Consider the following 22,936-nt stretch of genomic DNA (forward strand, 5'->3'; position numbering starts at 1 on the left):
ACTGTGAATTTGGTATTGGACGCTTGAAATAAAAAGAAGAAAAGAAGAAGTCTCTACAACTGCATATCTGTGGAAACTGAAGTTTTACTGGACATTTACGCAGGATAAAGACCCTTTTTTGTAAATGATATTTGGGGCTATCAGCCTTCAAATCTTGGTACGTTGGGTGGCCGTTCTTTCCGTTATCCTTTGAGCACTGTGGATAATAATACTGTGTTAACTTGTAAAAGACCACGCACAGAGGTAGGCTCTGCTACTTTTACTTTGTCTAGCACAGTGAGTAGATGAATGGTGACAATTTACGCCTGAGGTCATAACCTGTGGTCCGGTGACCCCTTGGGGTCCACGAAGCCTACTCAAGGCATCACCTACTGTATAGAAAATGAAATTATATAGAAGTTGCATGAGCTAAAATGACCGCCCCCCCCCGGTGAGTTCTCATCGCGCCTGCCCTTAATCGATGATTTTTGTCCTGAATTAGCCAAAATTACTTTCTCTTTGTGGCGGCAGCAGCTTTTTGAAGGCTGGTCTTACCAGTGTGGTGCTTGCTGAATTTCCTCCATGCAGCAGGAGAATCTTTTACCCTTCCTGTTTCTTCCACAGTTTTCTCAGTTAGGTACAGCTGAGTTTTCCAGTCAGGGGGGGCGGAACAACATTCTGCAAAGGGCGAGGCTGTGGCCTAGACACTCCAATTTAACTGCTGCACTACCTTCACCTTCTATTGAAAGGTCTTCCATTCCATTACTTTTTCCAGCAATTTGTATTCAATCTTATTGCAAAATTCCAGTTTAGGAAGTATGGAAGGAAAAAATACACATGTGAACATAATAAATAGAAACAAAATATTTCTCCATCTCCAGTTAAATAAAAAATAGTAGAGTCTAGTGAACCTTCTATAGTTTTATTGCTTGATGAGATTCAAGTTATTCGTTCGAACACAGATTCTACTGGGTTAGAGATTATAAATATACAAAAAGACATTGCTAGACTTTCAATGAAAGTAGCTGACAACGAAATCAAAATTTAGGACAAAAAAATGTAGATTGAAAGTTTCTCATCACTTGCAGCAAAAATATTACCTTTGTCTAACCTACTTCTTGGCTTGGAAAATCGTAATAGACAATATAACTTGCGTATATTTAACTTACCGGAAAATGTGGAAGGTGATGATTGTAGGTTATACTTGGAGAATATATTACCTGCTCTGTTACGTCTAAAATTTCCTCCGAAATTTTAAATTGATAAGACTCATAGGATTCCCTCTCATTGCAAAATGTATTTATTCATTTATTGAGCTTTTAAAGCGCGACAGCTACCCGACAGGGTTTCCCGGCGCTAAGAAATTGCAAAACACACCAGAATAAACTGCGACAAATGATCTTTAAAGTTTTACGTCATCATCACCTAGTGTTTGTTAGACCTGTCAGCCCTTTGGGTGGTCCCTCCTAATTTTTTTAATTTTTTTTATTTTTATCCCCTTTTTGCCTTCTGTATTTTTCTTGTGTGTCAACTACATTTTTTTTTCCTGGTGTTGAACCTAGGTCTCTGGGCGCCTCATTATCATCTATTAGTAGTGAGGTGCAGGTGCTCCTCTAAAATGGAGGGAGAGTAGAAGGTCACCTACAAAATGGTGGCCTGTCAAACTGTCAAAGTTTTCCTCAGAGCTTTGCCCATAAGTTAGTGTTGGAGGGATCTAGAACCTTCCGGCCCATTCTAGTGACCTGGGCCTAAGGTATATAAGGTCAGAACCTGGGCGGCCATTTTGGGACTCTGTTGGGTTGGCTGGAGGACAGACTGTTGTGTTAGGGGGATAGGGCGCTGAGGGGGATTGACTTCTCTTAAGGGTTGCTGTCTCGCTGCTGTCGTTCCCCCCCCTACCTATAGATCTGGCCCCGCTTTAGATAATCTTCTTCTGAAACTGGCTCAGGTGTCACCACATTAGGAGAGAGAGGGGCCGTCATATCCATCACTGAGTTATCCATGAGTGAATATTGGAGGTGGTGCTGATTGGGGAGTCCGACCTCCCTGAACTGTAGTGGTGAGTGTGGCCTGGGGACACTGCTTGGCTGCATCTGTCAAGTAGAGACTGAGAAGATTCCCCCGCCCTCCCTATCCAGCGTAATCTTTACTGACAGGGATTCTATGAAGTTGTAAACCACGATTACTTGCCCAGGATCACCTGTGCTGGGGAGCGCTGGGAGGACAGCCTGTCGCTGATCCCTCGGAATATTGTCGTAGGGGCCCAGCTGTGGAGAGTAAATGTACGCCTGTGACATCAGGCTGGGGCAACCTCCTGTGAGGCCCTGCGACTGCCGCTCAGAGTGAGGGGGAATTGGTAACCGGGCGACCGCCTTGCTGAGGAGAACCTCGCTGTGGGGGCGGCGCCGAGGGTAGTGTTCTTCAACCTGCGCAAGTCAAGTGGAGGGATGACCTTCCTCACAGAGTAGGCGGTGCCGCACCGTAGTGTTCTCCTTCCTGCACGATTTCAGTGGAGGGCTGGCCTTCTTCTCAGAGAAGACGTCGTCGTGCTGAAGTGTCCTCCCTCCCGCGCAGGCCCAGTGTTGGGCTTGGCTTCATCGGGGAGAGGCGGATCAACGACGGAGCGAAGCCTTGCTGCCAGTGGAGGTTCCCAAGCCTCGGCCAACTCACCAAGGTGGGACAACGGGGGCGCCCTCGCTTCCGAGCAGATCTGGGGTGTGGGCTTGCCTCGTATACCAGGGAGCAGTTATTGTCGTCGGGAGTCTGACGGCGAGAATGGAGACTACCTGTAATAGTAAAAAAACAATGAACATTGGCTTATTTGATTACCTTATCAGACCCTATTACAGTGCACCATGTGTGCCCAGGGACAGTAAATCAAATCATGCTGGTGGGCTTGCAGCACTGGTTGTGCCAACAACAGAAACAGCTTGTAAAGTGTGCCTCAGGCCTGCCATTACAGAACCTGTGTGCAGTCTAGTACTGCCATGTCGACTTGGCAAGTGCACCCACTTGCCAGTCCCTAAACCCTCCCTTTTCCGCATCAAGGGCGCCATCTTATCGCATCGCACTGGTTTGCCGCACTGCGGCGCCATCTTGCTGCATCGTAACCGGAACGCAGTACGAGAATCAACGCATCACCTCCTCTTTGGTAGGATCCCCTACTCTGCGCAAGCATTGAGGAGCGACGCATCGCCCTCCCTGCGAACCTTTTGTTTATTTTGCGTTACGCATCAAGGTACTTTTGGGAGAAACATGTTACATTTATCATCAACTTGAAGTAAGTGACTTCGACCATCTTTAAGTCTATTTTGAGTACAGTATTGTGGATTTTTGTCGTTTGTGGTCTTGTTAAGTCTATATAAAGAATACTTATTTTTTTAAAACCTGTGTTGTGTCCATCTGTACTGTTTTCACTCCATTATTGTATGTTTTCACAAATGCTTAACACACTGCCTCTGTAGTAAGCCTGTCTGCTCGTGCCAAGCTACCAAGGGGGTGAGCAGGGGTTATCCAGTAGTGTAATCCCCTTTCCCTGACTTAGAAGCAATGGTCCCTATTTGGTCAAAGGTGTATACCATTTTCAGCTAGAGACCCCCAGTTCTAACATGTACTTTAAAGAAGTGCTAGCCAGAAATATTTGTGAACCATCTAATATGACCATGCATGTGCATCAGTCATTACTTGCTTCTTCATTCTTAGTCCTCTAGGCAGGGTTGCTAGCTGTTTCTCTGGTCCCGTCAGTAATTCCTCATTATAAGTTCTCTAGACTCTTATAGTAAAAAACAATATAATTTACAGCACCAATAGCTCTAACTTTAAAAAATGCAAGACCGATTGCATTACAAATGCTTGTTTTATTTTGCAACTCGTGGGGGGCAACATTGTATTACCCAGAATCTTCCGTAGATTCTCCAAGCTTATCCTACACCGAGTAGTATACATTTTCATTATCACGTAGCAGAGGGCTTTACATATATCAGGTGGACGCCTCTACTTTGAACTGCTGCCCCTCCACTTTTGGGTCACGCTCCCTCCCTTTGTGGTTCACCTGCCTATGGCCTACCCCTGTGCCCAACCCCCAGTGGTATCTGCTGACTTTGTTCACTGGAACTTTTGGGCAAAATACTCTCTGAAGAGGCCCGGGTTTGACCATTTTCAAGTGCTCTTTTTCTTGTTTCCCTTCGTGAACGATAGCAGGCTGAAACAAGTAATTCCTCAGTCTTAGCCCTCTATCTAGACAGTGCTGCTAGCTGCTTCTCTGGTCCCGTCAGTAACTCCCCCGTTGTAAAACCTCTAGGCAGTGCTGCAACTGTGTTTCTGGTCACTGTGCGTAATTCCTCATTCTTAGTCCTCTAGGCAGTGCAGCTAGCTACTTCTCAGGTCCCATCTGTAATTCCTCATTCTAAGTCCTTTAAAAAGTGATGCAGCTGATTCTCTGGTCCCGTCAGCAATTCCCACATTTCAAGTCCTCTAGGGAGTGCTGCAGCTGCTTCTTTGGTCCTGTCAGTAATTCTTCATTCTAAGTCCTCTACATAGTGCTGCTAGCTGCTACGCTGGAATAGTTAGTAATTCCTCATTCTACGTCCTCTAGACAGTGCTGCAGCTGCTTCTCTAGTCCCAGAGGCAATTCCTCATTCTAAGTCCTCTAGGCAGTGCCGCAGCTTTGTCTCTCTTTCCAGTGTTAATTCTTCATTCCTAGTCCACTAGACTCCTCTAGTAAAAAACAATACCATTTACAATGCCAAAAGCTCTTACTTTCACAAATTCGAGACTGATTGCCCTGCAAATGCTTGTTCTATCTATGAATATTTACCTATATGCCCATCGTAGGATAGAGTGCACCTAGAGTCCCACACCGGGGTCCCTCGAGCTAAGGGACAAGCCCCAACAATTGCAGGTAAGCTTGTGTATTTTGTATGAATGCCATGCTTTGATGTTAGAAAAAATATCAAAAAAGGGAGTGAAGAGGTGGTGCTGAACTACACCAAGGTGGGCGCGTCCTCCTCTCCTGAAAGTATAAATAATCACCAAGGTCCACCTTACGTAGAGTTAGTGTATAACCAGGTGTTCATGGAATACACAATGTGTGTTAAAATACTCCTCACACACCAAAAGGGCCCTTGGTGTCCTGCTTCATCATTGGGGTCTTCCCGCCCCGCTGCGGGACGGGGCAGTGCTGCAACAAGCGACTACGCTGGAGCACCTTTTATTTTGAGAGTGCTATGTGAGTGAATGGGAGTGAGTGTCAGTAGGGTCAGGGGTGATAATAGATAAGTGAAGTTAAAAAATACCTGGCCTAGTGGTAGAAAAAACTGGTTAATAAACACTGGCTGGTATTGTTAAAAAAAAAAAATTAAAGCGGAGAGAAAAAGTAGTTAAATGGACTTACTTTCCTGTGTGGGTCAACATGTTTCGGGGCCTCAAGCCCCTTCGTCAGGACCGGAGACTGATCCCCCTGTCACTCACTAATGTTTAACCACAAAAATATATGGTGTATGTACTAAGAATGATCCATGTGTATAGATATATTTTATAAATCTATGTATTCCTGGCTATATCAGTAATGCTGATGTAATATGCCTGAAAAGATAAGAGCATACAATTATAATTGCGCAGTCCCAGAGCGCAGGACTAATAGTCACCTGTGAGGGAAAAAAACGAACAAACACACATATATAAAAATATGGTACATAGTATCCAAGTCCATGTTGGTAAGTACCCTGTAAGTGAAGTGCTAAGGATCAAAACAGTACCACTACAACACATATCATGAACTCTACACAAAAAGTCAAGCATTCATTCTGGTTGGGATAAATACTCAGGATGTTTGGAGTCAGTGCCCCATGAGCCAGCTCTGGAGCGAAGGGTAAAATGAGGATCCCAACTGTGAATAGGGAGAGAGAGGGAATAAAATAAACAGTGTTTTCTAGATCTAAATAGTTGGAGCTGAATGATTCCTAATCTCAAATTAGGGATAGACCAGAAGTCGGCTATTCCATTCGGCTGTGCCGTACTCACTTAACCCCCAGCAACGCGGTGCTTCCTCCTTCGTCCGTGGCTTCCGTGATACTGAGAAGCTGGGGAGGTACGCCTTATATATGTTTAGGTTAATGGAGTAATTGGGAGTTAATAGACTTATTGGTCTCACCCGGGACAGAATTGGCCCGCGAGATTCCGTTCAGAAACGTTGTTTTTCAGTGGCCATTATTGTTAGGCTAGTTTGTTTTTGAGGTACCGTTTATCTATCGTGATTCATCCCTGTTAGGTCAGCAGAAAGAGCCTGGGTGTACCGCTAATGAATCTTGTTAAACCACACTTCCAAATGTGGTGCGGAACGAAAATATCGTCCGCTCTGGGCTGGGTTTTCTATTTGTGCGCATGCGCGGTGAAGAAATGCTTGCCATAGTAAACACACGCACGTTAGAGTTCAGCGCGCCTGCGTGGATGACGAGTCACTGAAAAATGATCTACTGCTGTTAATGGACACACGGAGTGCATTGAGATACAATGCGCCTGTTTATATAAACTGTGCTAGTTTTCAGTTACGATGTTGGAGGCGATTTCACGTAGAGATATGAAAAATTTAATTTAAATAACACACAGAAAAAGTCCCTGTTGTTATTTCAGAGGTGGGGGCAGTACTTATAAAGTTATAAATGGATAAAAAAACAGTTGGTAATGGATATTTTCACCGCATCATGAATCAGAATTATAAATAGATAGATACACAGCTGGTAATGGATATTATCGCAATGCATCATGAATCAGAGTGTATTTGACTGGTAACCCACTCAATGGGTATTGTGAAAGAGGTGGTGGACAGTTTTGTAGACAGGAGTTATTTTCAGATTCTCAGCTGGGACCAAGGTATTTCGTCATTGAGGCCTGTCATATGAGTGCCTAGACGGAACACCCAGCGTTGTTCTTTTGATAGGAGGTCCTTGTCGTTACTGTACGCCTCTATTACTGTCCATTTCAAATCATGGATGCTGTGACCCATAGTTACATAGTGTGTCGCCATTCTAGTTGTGGTTTTTTTACAGCGCACATTGCTACGGTGTTCGCTCATCCGGACTTTTACTGGCCTGGTGGTCATGCCTACATATTCTTTCAGGCAGGGGCAGGTGATCAAATAGACCACGTTGCGGCTGTTACAATTCGTGAAGGAGCGTTGCTCCCAAGTGGACTGGTTTGAAAAGGTGATATTGCGACTTTTTTGCGTGTATTGACAGGACGCACATGAGCCGCAAGGGTGGTGTCCACTGACAGCTGTTAATTTCCTCTGATCAGTATTGGTGCGATCTTTAGGTCTTGTGTGGACCAACATATCCTTAAGATTCTTGCCCCTTCTGTGTGAGAACATAGGTTTTGGGAAGTTGAGTTTCCCACAGTTCAGCATTTTCCAGTGCTTGTTCACAATCTTTGTGATGTGGTTCGAGTTAGTATTGTACGTGGTGACACATATAGGGCGTGGATCAGGTTCTTTTTGTACTGTTGGTTCTAACAGAGCCTCTCTGTTATTGTTGCCTGCTCTTTTTAGGCCTTTGTTGACAACAGTTTTTGGATAGTTTCGGTCTAGTAGTTTGCGTTCCAAGTCCTCAGCTTGGGTTTTGAAGTCTCTAATGTCGCTGCAGTTTTGCCGCAAGCGAAGGAATTGCCCATAGGGTAAATTTTCACGGAGATGTCGCAATTTTTCATATCTCTAAGTGAAATCGCCTCCAACATCGTAACTGAAAACTAGCACACTTTATATACACAGGCGCATTGTATCTCAATGCACTCCGTGTCCATTAACAGCAGTAGATCATTTTTCAGTGACTCGTCATACATGCAGGCGCGCTGAACTCTAACGCGCACGTGTTTACTATGGCAAGCATTTCTTCACCGCGCATGCGCACAAACAGAAAACCCAGAGCGGACGATATTTTCGTTCCGCACCACATTTGGAAGTGTGGTTAAACAAGATTCATTAGCGGTACACCCAGGCTCTTTCTGCTGACCTAACAGGGATGAATCACGATAGATAAATGGTACCTCAATAACAAACTAGCCTGACAATAATTTCCGCCGAAAAACAACGTTTCTGAACGGGATCTCGCGGGCCAATTCTGTCCCGGGTGAGACCAATAAGTCTATTAACTCCCAATTACTCCATTAACCTAAACATATATAAGGCGTACCTCCCCAGCTTCTCAGTATCACGGAAGCCACGGACGAAGGAGGAAGCACTGCGTTGCTGGGGGTTAAGTGAGTACGGCACAGCCGAATGGAATAGCCGAGTTCTGCTCTATCCCTAATTTGAGATTAGGAATCATTCAGCTCCAACTATTTAGATCTAGAAAACACTGTTTCTTTTATTCCCTCTCTCTCCCTATTCACAGTTTGGATCCTCATTTTACCCTTCGCTCCAGAGCTGGCTCATGGGGCACTGACTCCAAACATCCTGAGCATGTATCCCAACCAGAATGAATGCTTGACTTTTTGTGTAGAGTTCATGATATGTGTTGTAGTGGTACTGTTTTGATCCTTAGCACTTCACTTACAGGGTACTTACCAACACAGACTTGGATACTATGTACCATATTTTTATATATGTGTGTTTGTTAGTTTTTTTCCCTCACAGGTGACTATTAGTCCTGCGCTCTGGGACTGCGCAATTCTAATTGTATGCTCTTATCTTTTCAGGCATATTACATCAGCATTACTGATATAGCCAGGAATACATAGATTTATAAAATATATCTATACACATTGATCATTCTTAGTACATACACCATATATTTTTGTGGTAAAACATTAGTGAGTGACAGGGGGATCAGTCTCCGGTCCTGACGAAGGGGCTTGAGGCCCCGAAACATGTTGACCCACACAGGAGAGTAAGTCCATTAAACTACTTTTTCTCTCCGCTTCACTTTTTTTTTTAACAATACCAGCCAGTGTTTATTAACCAGTTTTTTCTACCACTAGGCCAGGTATTTTTTAACTTCACTTATCTATTATCACCCCTGACCCTACTGACACTCACTCCCATTCACTCACATAGCACTCTCAAAATAAAAGGTGCTCCAGCGTAGTCGCTTGTCGCAGCACTGCCCCGTCCCGCAGCGGGGCGGAAAGACCCCAATGATGAAGCATGACACCAAGGGCCCTTTTGGTGTGTGAGGGGTATTTTAACACACATTGTGTATTCCATGAACACCTGGTTATACACTAACTCTACGTAAGGTGGACCTTGTTGATAATTTATGCTTTGATGTTATACACACACTTTTGTGGTGGACACATCTCATCATAATTTAGGCAGTCGGTGGCACTAATTTGGTAAGTGCTACTAACATCGTTATAATAACCTAGCTGCCATTATATCTCCAGACATAATAAATTAAGGCTTCCAGTTTTCCATTTGTACTGATGTTTACAGATAAATACAGATGAAAAACAATCTGTTTCCTGTCTGTATTTATTTTTAAAAGTGGAAAAATACTGAAAACTGTGATTCTTGTGAATGACTCTCTATACTGTCTTTCCTGAATCCCAGGAGTTTCTTTGTGTGAAAGATAAATGTAGAATCCCCAGTACCCTGCTCAGAACACTACTGGCCCTGTGGAAGAATCAGAAGAATACTGAACCTGCTGTCTGTCAACTGTGAAGACTCCTGAAGAACTGGGCCTACACTCCTTTGTATCCCTTTGTATCCAGGACCAAGAAGTGACACCAACCGTCAGTTGGCTGACCTCCTATTCAAGCGACAGGGACACCACAAGCTACAAGTGGCCTTTTTCTTGTAACTGCCCATCTGACCAGTTCCAACTGGACCTGCCCTGAAACCTGCTGTTGGCCTTTGCTAGAATGAATCTTTACACCCCAAGAGCTGCCCCCAAGGTCCTGAGCTCTTGTATAGTGTCAAAGCATACTCCTCCTTTCACCCCTGAAACCTAGGAAGCTTTATGACTTCAAAGACCTCCGGAGTACAAACCTGCCAAGCTGATCCAATGAAGATGCGTTGCCACTGGGCGGAAGAGTCAGGTTTCTCCCGCTCCGAGCTTTACCAGAGCAGCAAATCCTCTTTAGCTGGACCTTTGCAGCGAAGGCATATGGCTTTGGGGAGCCCTCTTTGGCTGTAGCCTGCAGACTTGCCCAACTCAAACAATCCAACCTCCAAAAAAGTGGCAACGTCCGAATGAATAAATCTTCACCGGCTGAAAGCACCAATACACGGATGGCAAGGTTCCTGCTCTGAGCGCGAATGTCAAATTTGTACCTCTCTGAGCTTTCCAGCAAAAAGTCTGCGTTTTTTGGGACTTCATCAAACGGCTATCCTACATAATGGAGCCCTCCTTGGCCCAGCATCATGCTCTGCCCAGCTGAAGATTTTTGACTTCCATTTTTAGAGACTCAATCCAAAGGTAAATCTTCTGATCAGGTCGAACCTGGTTTCTGTATCAATCACAGGATGAATTGTGCCTATGTACTGGACAAGTTCATCCAGCTGACTGTAATTGCCGCTTAACGCTTCTGGGTGCTATTTTCAGTTTAAACTTTAAAAATTAACATTTCCGACTTTCCTCATTGGGTTTTTGCTGTTTTTGGTGTTATTTTAGTAATGACAATGTACTCTGTTTTGTACATTGTGTTGGCTGTATTACTGTTTTGGCACTGCATAAATATTTTACAGATTGCCTCTAAATTAAGCAGGTCTGATATGTCCCATAGCTATTGTAGCATCCTCCCCAGCCTGGGTACATGTAAATGATCAATCCACACAAGTAACTTCATATTACCCATCTTTAATTCCTCAGCGTGTGAACATTAACTGAACATTCAACATCAGGAATTCTATCACCCATGCCCAAACACTTACGTCGCTGTTCTACGAAGGCTGGTAGGAACCAAAAGGGTCAGTCATCTCTAACTCACAAGACAGTACATCTGCCCCTTTGTTAAATCAAAAGTACAAATAATACATATATACATTACAGATTCTCATATAAGTCATTTTGGTGCTTGAATCAATCACCCAGATCTTGTGTTGTGAGGCTGAGGAGATATAAGAGAAGTGTCCATGACTGACATTGGTAATATCGACACTGGTGAAATTGTTGGCTCCTTGGAGTCTCAGGTGGATAAGCCTTACTTCTGACATCTGGAGTTGTTAAATATCGAGGCAGGTGCTTGAAATGTGAAGAATCTCATATAACAGACATTTCACGATGGTGCGCAGGTGACCATGTGTCCTTTACTAGTTGCAACCCTCAGTAGGTCAACATCAAAAGGAGCATCAGACTTGCATTGACTAGGTCGTCTCTTTTGAACACAGTGCTCCAAGCACAGAAGCCTCTGTCCGCATAGGTCTTCATTTTTAATTTGTGTGATGAATCAGTAGTGCAAAGTTCAGCAATGTCAATAGATCTTTCATTGGTCCACTGTGGCAATTCGGTTCCTATGACTCTCCCAAACAGTAAGAGGGCAGGTTTTCACCCGTGCTAGAATGGAGAGTTAACCTTTATGCACAAAGCGTAGACTGAAGAACAGATTTGAGTTCAATCTTTTTCAGCGAAGTGCACTAAATGGTCTTCTTGAGGGTGCGCATAAAGCTCTTGACAACACCATTCACCTGTGGCCAGAGAGGTATGCTTTTCTGATGCTTGAGATTTAGATGAGTGAGAAAATCGCTTAATTTACGACTATTGAAAGGCAGGCCATTGTCAGATTTCAAAATCGAAGAAACACCCCATGTTGCAAAAATACTTTCTATATCTCAATGACTCTGTCATGAGTAGCTCATGACAGATTTTCCACATTGGGAAAACGGAAGTATTCATCAATAATGACTAGTAGATGAAATCCATTGTCAGGGGGTCCAAAGAAATCAATTTCAATCTTCTCCCATGCATGCTTTGGGAGATCAGATTTGTTTAATGGCTGTGGGGTGGTTTTGGTTGACGAGCAGGTGCACAAATGACAGGCCCTTAATTCTATTTCAACTCTTTCATCAAGAAGAGGGAATCACATTTGGTGCCGTAGAGCTCATTTAGTATCAACAATTCCACGATGTCCCTCATGTGCCAGTTCAATATCTGAGACTCTCAGGTATGACAATTCTCAAGCATTGTAATATAATGCCTTATGGAGTAACTGAAAGTTCTACCGGCACATTTTTGAGTTTCTGGACTTCTAGGTCATCATGAAGAGGTTGAGCATGATTCTTCCAAGATTGATGAGTAATAATGTCTTTGAGGATTTGCAAATCTCTGTCAGTGCTTGTGGCAGCAATAATTTGTACTACTGATATGGCAGCAGAGGTATTGGATTTCACTATGAAGTTAACATGAGCATCAGCCGCTTTAGAAATGGTACCATGACACCATGGCACCACTTGACACCATTGCATCGCCAACAATGAACTTCATCTGCCCCTCCTAGAAACTCTGGGACATGCTCTCCGACTACTTCCACAGCAAGATCACCACCATCTACAACAACTTTGACCCCTAACCCCCTTGCCTCAACCACAATCAACCATCGCACACAAGCCGAACGATCACCACCTCTCTGCTCACCACGCAGTTCACCTCAGCCATCATGTCTTCCGTCCCCTCTGGGTCACCCATCGTCCCCCACTCCCACCATTTCTTCTACCTCAGAATCAATTAGCAGGGATCTCACCAGCATTATCAATTCCTCCATCTCCACAGTGGTCTTCCTGGAAAGCTGGAACCTGCAGGGGACCCCTCCTAAAGAAACGCTCCGCCGACACCAGCAAACAAAAAATATATCGACCGATCTCCCTGCTCCCTTACCCAGCCAAGGTGCTCAAGAAGGCCATCAACGATAATCTCACTGAATACCTGGAACAAAACCACCTATTCAAAGCCTCCCGTTCAGGATTTTGCGCCAACCACAGCACAGAGACTGATCGCCGCTGCAGACATAAGAACCCACCTCGACCACAGAGAGACTGTGGCCCTGATCCTCCTCAACCTCTCTGCTGAATTTAACACTGCCTCCCACCACACCTTCATCAACAGACTCTACAACATCGGCATACAACAAAACGCCGTCATGTGGATCACCTCCTTCCTTATAGTACACACTCAGAGCATCCAGCTGCCGCCCTTCACCTCCAAACTCAAAGATATCATTTACGGTGTACCCCAAGTATCAGCCCGAACCTGTTTATTACCTATATGGTCCCACACACAGACATCATCATATCCCATGGCCTTACCATAATCTCATACGCAGACAACACTCAACTCCTCCTCGCGCTCATTGAAGACCCTCAACCACCAGAACCTACTTCTTCGAAGCCATGACCAACATAGCCAACTGGATGAGAGACAACTGCCTTAAACTCAACTTCGGCAAGACAGAAATACTCATCTTCTGAAAGAACACTTCCGCATGGGACCATAGCTGGTGGCCAGCAGAACTCAGACCAACACCCACACCAACTGAACATGCAAGCAATCTAGACTTCATCCTCGACCGCAAACTCGACCAATAAATGACAAGTCAACGCAGTCAGCTCATCCTGCTTCCACACCCTTCAGACGCTCTGCAAAATCTTCAGATGAATCACAGTTAACACCAGGAAAACCATCACTTAGGCCCTTGTCACCAGTCGTCTCAACTACAGCAACGCTCTCTATGCCGGCATCCGGGCCCGGCACTTCCGAGGACTCCAGACCATACAAAATTTTGCAGCCAGACTCATCATGTACCTCCCCACACAGATCCACTTCACCCACCTCAGAAACCTCTGCTGGCTCCCCATCTAGAAGAGATGCCAGTTGAAGATCCTCATGCACGCCTAAAGAGTTTGACACTATCAAGGACCAGCATACATCAACCTGAACTTTCACCTACCCCTAAGACATATGCCTCCTCCTTACTAGTCCATGCGCATACCCCCCACATTTGCCTCAGCGGGGCCTCGCCTTCTCCTAAATCACAGCCAAGGCCCGAAACGGACTGCCCTTTCATTTTCGAATAGCACCCTCCCTGGCAGACTTCAGAAAGCATCTCAAGATATGGCTCTTCAACTGAGACATTGCCCCTAGAGCACCCAGATACCCCTCTGGGTGACAGTGCTGCACTTTATAAAATTCTGATTGCTTGATTGATTACACAATATTGGTACATGTGAGAATAATGCACAATTGTATAATCATACTCCTGCAGCTGCAACCCACACCTCTCAATGTGAGGGAATATCTTGGCTGTAGGATTGCCGAAAATGGTGAGCAATGCTTGGTGGTCGGTGACAACCATGAAATGCTTCCCATGCAGGTACAAAATAAAATGTTCACAAGCCCACACCACGGAGAGGCTTTCTTTTTCAGGTTGTGAATAGGCACACTCCATTGATGACAAACTCCTGCTAGCACAAGCCACAATGTGCCTTGGGATATTTGGATGATCAGTGTGCTGGGCACGGATGGCACCCAACCCCACAGGGCTAGCATTAACAACAACCTCCGTCTGCAAGTTTGGATCAAAGTATGCTATTTAAGTTGCATTCTCAATGGCGTGTTTGATTTTATTGAAACCTTGTTCACAGTGATGTGACCAACTAAATGGAACATTTCATTTTGATAAGTCCCTCAATGGGGCACTCACAGTGGTAAAGTACCTTGAACAGTAACTGCCACACCAAGGAAGGATCGCAGCATGGTTACATCCTGTGAGGAGAAGTGGATGACAAGGCTTGTACTTTATATGGATTCAGAGTCATTCACCCATCAGAAAAGATATGAGTGAAGAACTTGAATTTTGTTTTATGACACTCACACTTTTCTGCATTTAAAGTGAGACCTGCACCAATGAGCATACAACACACCTGTGAAAGGGCTTCATCATGTTCCTTTCATTTGGCCCTAAAAACTAGTATGCCATCACTGTAATTGAAAGCATTTCTGAATGGCTGTATAATGGGATGAATTAGATCCTAAACGAGTTCGGCAGCTGACGATACTCCGAAACTTAGCCCCTTATATCTAAACAGCCCAACATGAGTCGAAAAGGTAGTAATGTACCTTCAATTTTCTTCCAGTTTGAGTTGGTGATACCCTTTGTTCAAATTGAGGTGGAAAAAGACTTTGGCACCATTTAGTTGCGTAATCATGTCAGCAATGTGCAGAACTTGATGTTGTTCTCTTTCAATCGCCTTGTTCGCTTGGTGCATGTAAACACAGATGCGCACAGCTCCTTCTTGGGCACTACCAATATGGGTAATACCCAGGGCATTGGACCAGTAAATCTCTCAATGATGTCATACTTCATTAGTGTCTCAAATTCTTTCTCAACAGCCTCTAGTAAATTAAATGCAATTCGACTACGTCATTGAGCAACAGGACAAATGTCCTCATTTATGTGAAGTTGCGCTTACACTGTCTTAAGTCTTCCTAGTTCATGAAACAAAGATGGAAACGGATAAACTATCTCATGATAGGTACTGACTTTGCAGTTTACAAAATCAGCCCCATATCAGCAGCATTGCTGAAACTGAGTAAACATGCACTCCATGAAGTGCCTGGCAGGACATGAATTGGTGCCTGTACTTTCATCTTTTTATGCTTCACAGTTGCAATAAATGAACATTAACTTTGATTTGGTGTCAAAGCAGCCCACGTATACATTTTGATTTTCTACGGGGTTAAACAGGGCATTGGAAACAGATCATTGTACTTTTCCGCTGGCATAATGTTTGCTGAAGCACCACTGTCTATGATAAATGGTATGGAGCACCCATTCACCTTCAGTGTGATTTTGGGACAATGTCCAAATGAATTTTGCACTTTCACTTGTCAATCTAGTTTTGACTGACACTCTTCCTTGCAATAAGCTAATTCCTACATGCGCACATTGTCCAGTGGTTGACATTGACATCACACATCCATCTTCCTCACTGTAGCTCGACAATGACGATGATGAACTTTTAGATGAGGAATTTTACGACAATCAATGTCATTTAGTTTCTACTTGCCACATCTGATGTTGTCGCTTGGCATTGTGGGAGTGACGGTAATGTCTCTTGAACTTTCTGGAATCCATTTTGTTTCCTCAACATAACACCCTTGATCTTTCCTTTGCTTTGCAGACCATAACAAAATTGTTCTCTTTCCTGCAGCCTTTGCATATCTGTCCAATGGCAGATATTTACCTTCATGTGGAAAGGAAAATTCACATTGAAAACACAACCTTTTCTTTGTAGGCATCACTTCGTGTCCCTCAGCTTTCTGTTGCTGCATGCTCTTCACATTTATGACTGGCTCACTTTGGGCTCCACTGCCCTCCATGTCAGCAGCTTATCTGTCTGCACATACCTCTGCTCTGTCAGTTGTTAGGACTTGCTTCAGGCTCAGTGTTTCTCTCAGAATAAGTTGTCTGGAGGAATCAGAAAGGCAACCCTCTATGACTCTTAGTTGAATAGCTTCTTCATCATTAAACTCATCGAACTGGTATTGTTTGATAAGCATATCACGTCTTTCAACAAATTCGTAGACCGTTTCACCAGCTTTCTGTCTTTCTTGACTGAAAATATATTTTTCGTAATCATTGGATTTAACTGGATATTGAGGGACACTTTTATTAGCTGATAAGAGACTTCTTCAGATTGTGGTATTTTGTTATCACTTCCTTTACTCCTTCACCTGCAAGATTTGTGAGGTATTTTATTTATCTTTTTGTTATCTACTTCTTCCAGTGCATCAATGAAATCATAAAATGATTCAAAACCAGGCAGTCTATCTTGCGCCAATATTTTTTTTCTTGGCTGTATCTAATGGAAGCAGTAGTTTCAGGAATGCAGCGGCATCATAACCAGTTAAGGCCATTACTGTTGGGAGTATATGCTGTTCATCTGGACCTGCATCATTCATTATTATGTCCACTCTGAGATTGTATGGCTTCTTTTTGCATGCCATTGGAGCCTTTAAACTTCTGAAGGACTTTCGAGTTGTGTAGAACACACCTGACACCACCTGTGGTGTCCACTTCAGGGATCATCGGTTCCATATTCACAACCTCTGGGTTTCTATTTGGGTTGCTTTGCCCAAATGTTGTTGTATGATGACTCTCTTTACTCAGATTCTCGTAAGCGTGAATGCATTCTGTATATATCAGGTTATCGCCATCTCTAATGATTCTCTGCATTTATCTGCTTCTACTCACAGCATCTTCTTGCACCTAGCTGTTGACGCCCATTGCACTTTCTTCACCTGGTTGTCGCTGCCTCTAGCGTTTCTTAGTGTTGGAAATATGTTCCGCACTTTAGCACTTCCTTGCACTCGGCGATCACTGCCTTTGGCGCTGCTCTGTACCTGGTTGTTGCTGCCGTCAGCGTTATCATACTGCATAAATGACAGCTCAGTGTTATGCGGTGGCGCAGTATCTCTTGTCTCGACTTTCCCAGCAACTTTCTAGCCAATAACAAACAAACATTATGTAAAGCCTTCACTTTTTTCATAGGCCTTGCACTGGCTGGAGTGGCACTTTGACTCCACATACGCTAACCGTCAATTTCCACTTTGATTGAGGCACATGTGGCATGCACTAGCAGTTTGCATATTTTCCGAGAGGGCGCTCTTGTTTCTTCGGGTCGTGGGGTTGACGTAAGCCCTCAATCACGTCGCCAGTTGTAGCATCCTCCCTAGCCCGGGGACATGTAAATGATCACATCACATGCGATGCAGTCCTTCTGGCAAGGACTGCGAGCATCTTAAAAACCTTATCGTTAGCTATGTTAGTTTCATGAAAGACCTGGGCCTAGAGCCAAACTACAAGAAAACCTTTACAATGATATGCGGCCCAAAAAATACTAAAACCCGTAGTCTAAGCATAGAGGGTAAACCTCTGGAGAGGGTTAGTTCCTTGCCTTACCAAGGTCTGGAGTTCGATGGAAGGCTGTTTGTGGCTTACTTGTGTAAAAAACAGGATATCCCAATATACACAAGCTGTAGGCACCACTTTCTAGCTTGCAATGTCTATTGGTAAAAAGCCCATTGCTCCAATATTAGGGATCTACAATCGTAAATGCCTTCCGATCTTAACGTATGGAATGGGTATCAGGGGCTGCAGGGGTGCACACACAATGCAGATAGAGGAGAACAGATTCTGTCGTCGAGTTTTAGGGGTTCCCCTGTTGTAATTTAGCAGCGATTAGGTTAAGCATTAGCAAAAGACATCTTGCATTTAGAGACTATCTTGTCCGTTGTGTGGAATCCAATTTGTATTTCTGGCAGCCATTTTGTTTGCCATGTGCTCGCCATGTGCTCTGTCCTACCTTCCTGTCAACGGCTCTTGAAATCTGCCTAGAGACGAGATATATTTAGCCTCTTCTGCTTTGCACATGCTCAGTTGAGCTTACAGCTGTCCCCAACTTGTAACTGTCAGGATGTGTCCACCAGAATTAGCTAACTGTCAGCCCCTCCCACTTGTTGCCAGCACACTCTCTGTATGACCTTGTATGTATTTGAAACCAGCATTCTGTACTTGTACCGCCTTCATTTGAGCCCCTGTGTGGGTATAAAAGGACCAAGCTCCTTCCAGTCAGTGTGCTACCTCATACACTAACGAAGGGTGTTGTGTGAATGTAGGTTCACCTCATGAGGTTTAATAAACTCAGTCTTCTATTCCAGCTTCTGTGCCAACTTCTTTCTATTGGTCTGAGGACACTGTGCAGAGAAGGGAGAACCCCTAGCACTGGTAGGCCTTGCTGAGGCTCACCACCACACCCCCTCATCTCCGCATTTCTCCCTCCATCTAAAGCTAGGCATGGACTATGCCCACGATACAATCAATGCTGCCCCTTTAGCAATCTGGTGTTCAATCTGGTTCAACAAAGAAGCTGATTTTAAACGGGCTGTTATTTGAGATTGTTTAAGTTGTGCCCATGACCCGTCCATCCCTTGACTCCAATATATCAAAACCTGCTTTTCGGCTCTTGGGTGTGCCTCATTGTTTGAGCACCCAGGGTCAATTGGTAATGGGAACAGCAAATGGATTATAGTTTTCGTAAACACAAGCAATCCTCCAGGGAACTATCAGAAGTAATTAAACCCTCAGTTAGAGATTATTGCCTCATTCAATCATCCCCCTCAATTGCTCCATATTTATTATGCATGACAAATGTTTATGAAAAGAAACCTGCTGACAAGATTCAGGTTGGGGTCGTTTTGTTGGATGAAATATTTCCCTCTAGGCCAGTATTCTTTTGAAACTGTTGCCATCTGTCCATGTGACGAGCAAACGAGTCAAACTGTTCGAGTTTTTTTCTGCCAATTTTATCTCCCTTTTACTAGGAGGTTCTTATTACCATTACTGGGCAGATATACATTTTGTAAGTGTAAAGTGGCCCCTTATTATCTCCAGCAACTCAATGACAGTAATGTCTGTGTTGCAGTTGTGAGTTTTCTGAAGTGCACATTGGCCAAGAGAAAGAGTATGTTGTTTTGATACAAAAGCACTTTAGTGACTCCAGTAATTACTGTATTTGAAAAGTCTTATGTATTCATCGTTGCTATTAATTCCCTGCTTTCATTGTTACAAAATGTATTCTAGTGTTTTTTTAGTAATCACCCCTCTGAAAATGATTTTTTATTTGCTCATCACTGATGCTAAATGTTATAAATGTCTACTCATTTGCCACTTTGCTGTGATTTCTGGTTCCAGTACTGTTGCACTGTCACTTTATTTGCTGCTAAATTAGCCTGTTTGCCCTGTTACTTTATTCATTGGATATCAAGATATCTTTGCTTATATTTAAAAAAAAGAAAAATGTGGCATGTTTGATTATAATGTATTTTGTCTTTTTTTTATCTATTACTGTGGGTATCTTTTATGATCTGCCCCGGGAAGATCGAATAAAGACAATTTGATTGATTGATCACATCACACATAGAGCTTGATATTACATGTTTTTATTCTTCAGTGTGTAACCGTTAACAGAACATTTTACATCAAGAATTCTATCACCTATGCCCAAGCGCGTGCATCACTGTTCTACAGAGCAACAGGAACCAAAAAGGTCTCATCATCACTAACTCACAAGACACTACAGCTATCAGGGGGGTGACCTCAGGTTTACCTAGTGATGTTAGTGGGGCAACTGACAAGGATAATGATTATTATATGAGGTGGGTACTTACCCCCTCGCCCCCTAACTGATGCACCAAAAGTCTTACAATTTATATTCTGCTCACTAAGAAAATGAATGATACTCGTAGTCAGTGTAAATTGTCACACAATTAAAAATGAAGGCCGAGTAGCTATTGGCTCTCTGTAATGTAGAAGTGTTTTTTAAGGGACATTGGTAATGGTGACCTCTTCCTTCCACCCACCTCCTCTTGGCCTCCTGCCGCTCAGCGACGCGTATGCGCCTCGCCAGTAGCCGTTCCTGCTGGTCCTCGGAGTCTGTGGTGGGAGCAGGGGGCGGTTCATAGGTTTCCTGCCAGTCTTCAGGCCCCGTACTCGCCATGTTTATCACTTCTCCCTCCGCCTTCCCTCTCCCCACGTCGCTTTATCGCCCAGAGCCACTGCTAGAAGCGGTTTAGGCATCTGGTTGCCTAGCAACTAGTTGTTTGTAATAGATTCGAAACGGAATACGCTCTAAACTTGTAAAATCCATTGAATTATGATTATCAGTGTGGCGGCCATCTTAAAAGATATCATGTTGGTTATACCCGAAGGCCTTCAAAAGAAAATCGTGCCTGGAATTATTGTTTTGGATTAATAAAATGTGGCTTCTTCGGTTTACATATGATTGTTTATTTTATTTCCTTGAAACAGAGTAGAAGTCACGAGACCGGGGCATGCGAGCATAAGGGCTGTCGTAGCAGAACTTTACATATTTTGTAACATGGCCTAAAACAGTATTGATCACAACGTATATACAGTGTTGATTTTGTTTGGTTAAGGATTGTTGGTATTCCTTTGCTTTAAATACCTGTTTTCCAACTTGTTCGCGCCCTTTAGTGGATTTAAATTATGGTATTTCTCTGCAAAATGACCGTTCTTTACCTATGTTTATAAACAGCTTTCTAGGATAAAATGGTTTATATTTCTCAGGTGTCTGAAAGATTGAGCGGCGCTGTTGTGTCCTGCTGGACACAGTTTAGCGTTTTACCAACCTCTCCCATGAGAACTGGTTCATACACCCACCCCACACCCATCCAACACAGGTGTCACCGGTCAGGTGACCCTGCCAATAAAAAGAGCCTGAGTGTACGTGCTCCCGGCCAGTTCCAGTACTATACACATTGAGTCATAATTTCCTCAGCATATGGACCCCGGGCCCACAACAATAAATACAAGTGTGTCTAACCCCACCTGTTGGCTGGTAGCAGTCTTTTCGGTTGTGATGGGGGAAAGAGTGACCAGATCATAAGGCTCCCCCGCATCTGCTGCCAACACAAAGGCAACCCAGCCTGGGCAGGGCATGTCTACAGCCACCCAGCAAGCCTGTCAACCCCAGAAGAATGTGAACACACCTTTTCCTTGCCGAAAGGAAAGAGGAAGTTGTAACTGCTGCCGTATGCCTACTTAGTGACAGCAGGTGGGGGGCAGCGTGGGCCAGGGCCGGACTGACTACCAGGCAGTTTGGAATGCTGCCGAGCGGCTGGCTGATTTCACTGCAGTGGGGGCTGATTTCATTCATGGAGACCTGCGTGTGCTTCGAAATAATGAAAGCAAAACGAATTTCGTTTAGTACACGCAGGTCCCCATCAACAAAATGAGCCCCCATCTCAGCAGCATTCCAAACTGCCCGGTAGCCAGTCCAGCCCTGGCGTGGGCCAGCGAAGAGCAGCGATATCGTCAAGACCTCTACGGGAGCCGCGCTTATCAAGGCATACCAGGGCCCAAACCATGCTGTACCCCATACTGAGCAGCACGCCTGTAGTGGTTCCAGTCTGCCGCCACCTGTCCTGGTCAGAGAAGAGAGGAGCAGCGCACTCCTGATAAGGCGAGCAGCTTATGTAGCGCTGCCCACATGCCAGTGTGTCCAGGGAGGCTTGTCAACACAAGAAGGCGAAGCGGGGCAGAAAGATAAGGCCCTACAGAGCTCCCGGCAACCCTGTCAGAATACTGCCCCGAAAGAGAAGGGCCTCTGCGACCTCGCCTCTGACGGCGAGAGCAAAAGTGCGGCATCTCCTCTGTCTGCAGGGCAAAGAAGAGGTAGACAGATCTGGCCACCAAAAGAAATCATGGCCCAAAGCCACAACAGCTCTCACAAGCCCATGTAGTGCTACCAGAAGGACACCGATGGCTGATGCACCCACCACCTCAAGATGAGGCCTAGTCACCAAGGTCTACCAATGCTGACCCTGTGTGTGCAGTTTTAAGCTGCCATGTCACCCTGGCAAGTTAACCCTCTTCCCAGGCCCAAACCTTCCTTTTTAATACATAACAGTCACTCCTATGTCAGGCCCTGGGAAGCCCCAAGGGCAGTGTGCAGTGTATTTTAGAAGTTATACATGTACTTTTAAGGTTACAAATGCAGGTAGGGAAAAACTCTTACATTTGTTTTTCACTACTGCAAGGCCTATCTTTCCCATAGAGTAACACTGGGATTTCCTTATTGCACATTATAAGTTTAATTCTGAAGTAAGATGCGTCTCTTATCACCTGGATCAGAATATCCCTACAATACAAAGCAAAATATTAGCATCACCCTCAATCATCCTAACGTGTAAATGGAAAACACTCAACCTGCCACATACGTACCCTCTCTTGCACTCCCAGATATCCAAAGAATAGCCCTCTCCAATAACAAAAGGAAAAAGGAAAAAACGCCTGTGGTGATATCATGAAAGGAAGAAGGAGCCTGGCAGTATCCTTCACCAGAGAAACGTTTGCTGCTCAATAATGTCACGAGAAAAAATAAATAAATTCCACAGTCCAACCAGCTTGTCCAGCAATAAAGTTTGTTGTAATGTGGCAGTGTTTGTCTGCC

At 44.3% G+C, this 22,936-nt stretch overlaps 1 protein-coding gene across 1 annotated transcript in view; it reads right to left on the reverse strand.

Annotated features, from left to right (window-relative positions):
* LOC144763934 (dynein regulatory complex protein 1-like) overlaps positions 1 to 20,526 on the reverse strand; it is a 907,472-nt gene extending 886,946 nt beyond the window's left edge. Inside the window, exon 1 of the mRNA XM_078649981.1 lies at positions 20,325 to 20,526. Within this exon, the coding sequence (XP_078506107.1) occupies positions 20,325 to 20,461 (137 nt within the window). The 5' untranslated portion in view covers positions 20,462 to 20,526. The remainder of the gene's footprint in view (positions 1 to 20,324) is intronic.
* Positions 20,527 to 22,936: the final 2,410 nt, after the last annotated feature.

Source organism: Lissotriton helveticus, chromosome 6 (assembly GCF_964261635.1).
Source record: "Lissotriton helveticus chromosome 6, aLisHel1.1, whole genome shotgun sequence".
In the NCBI taxonomy this organism is placed as follows: Eukaryota; Metazoa; Chordata; class Amphibia; order Caudata; family Salamandridae; genus Lissotriton; species Lissotriton helveticus.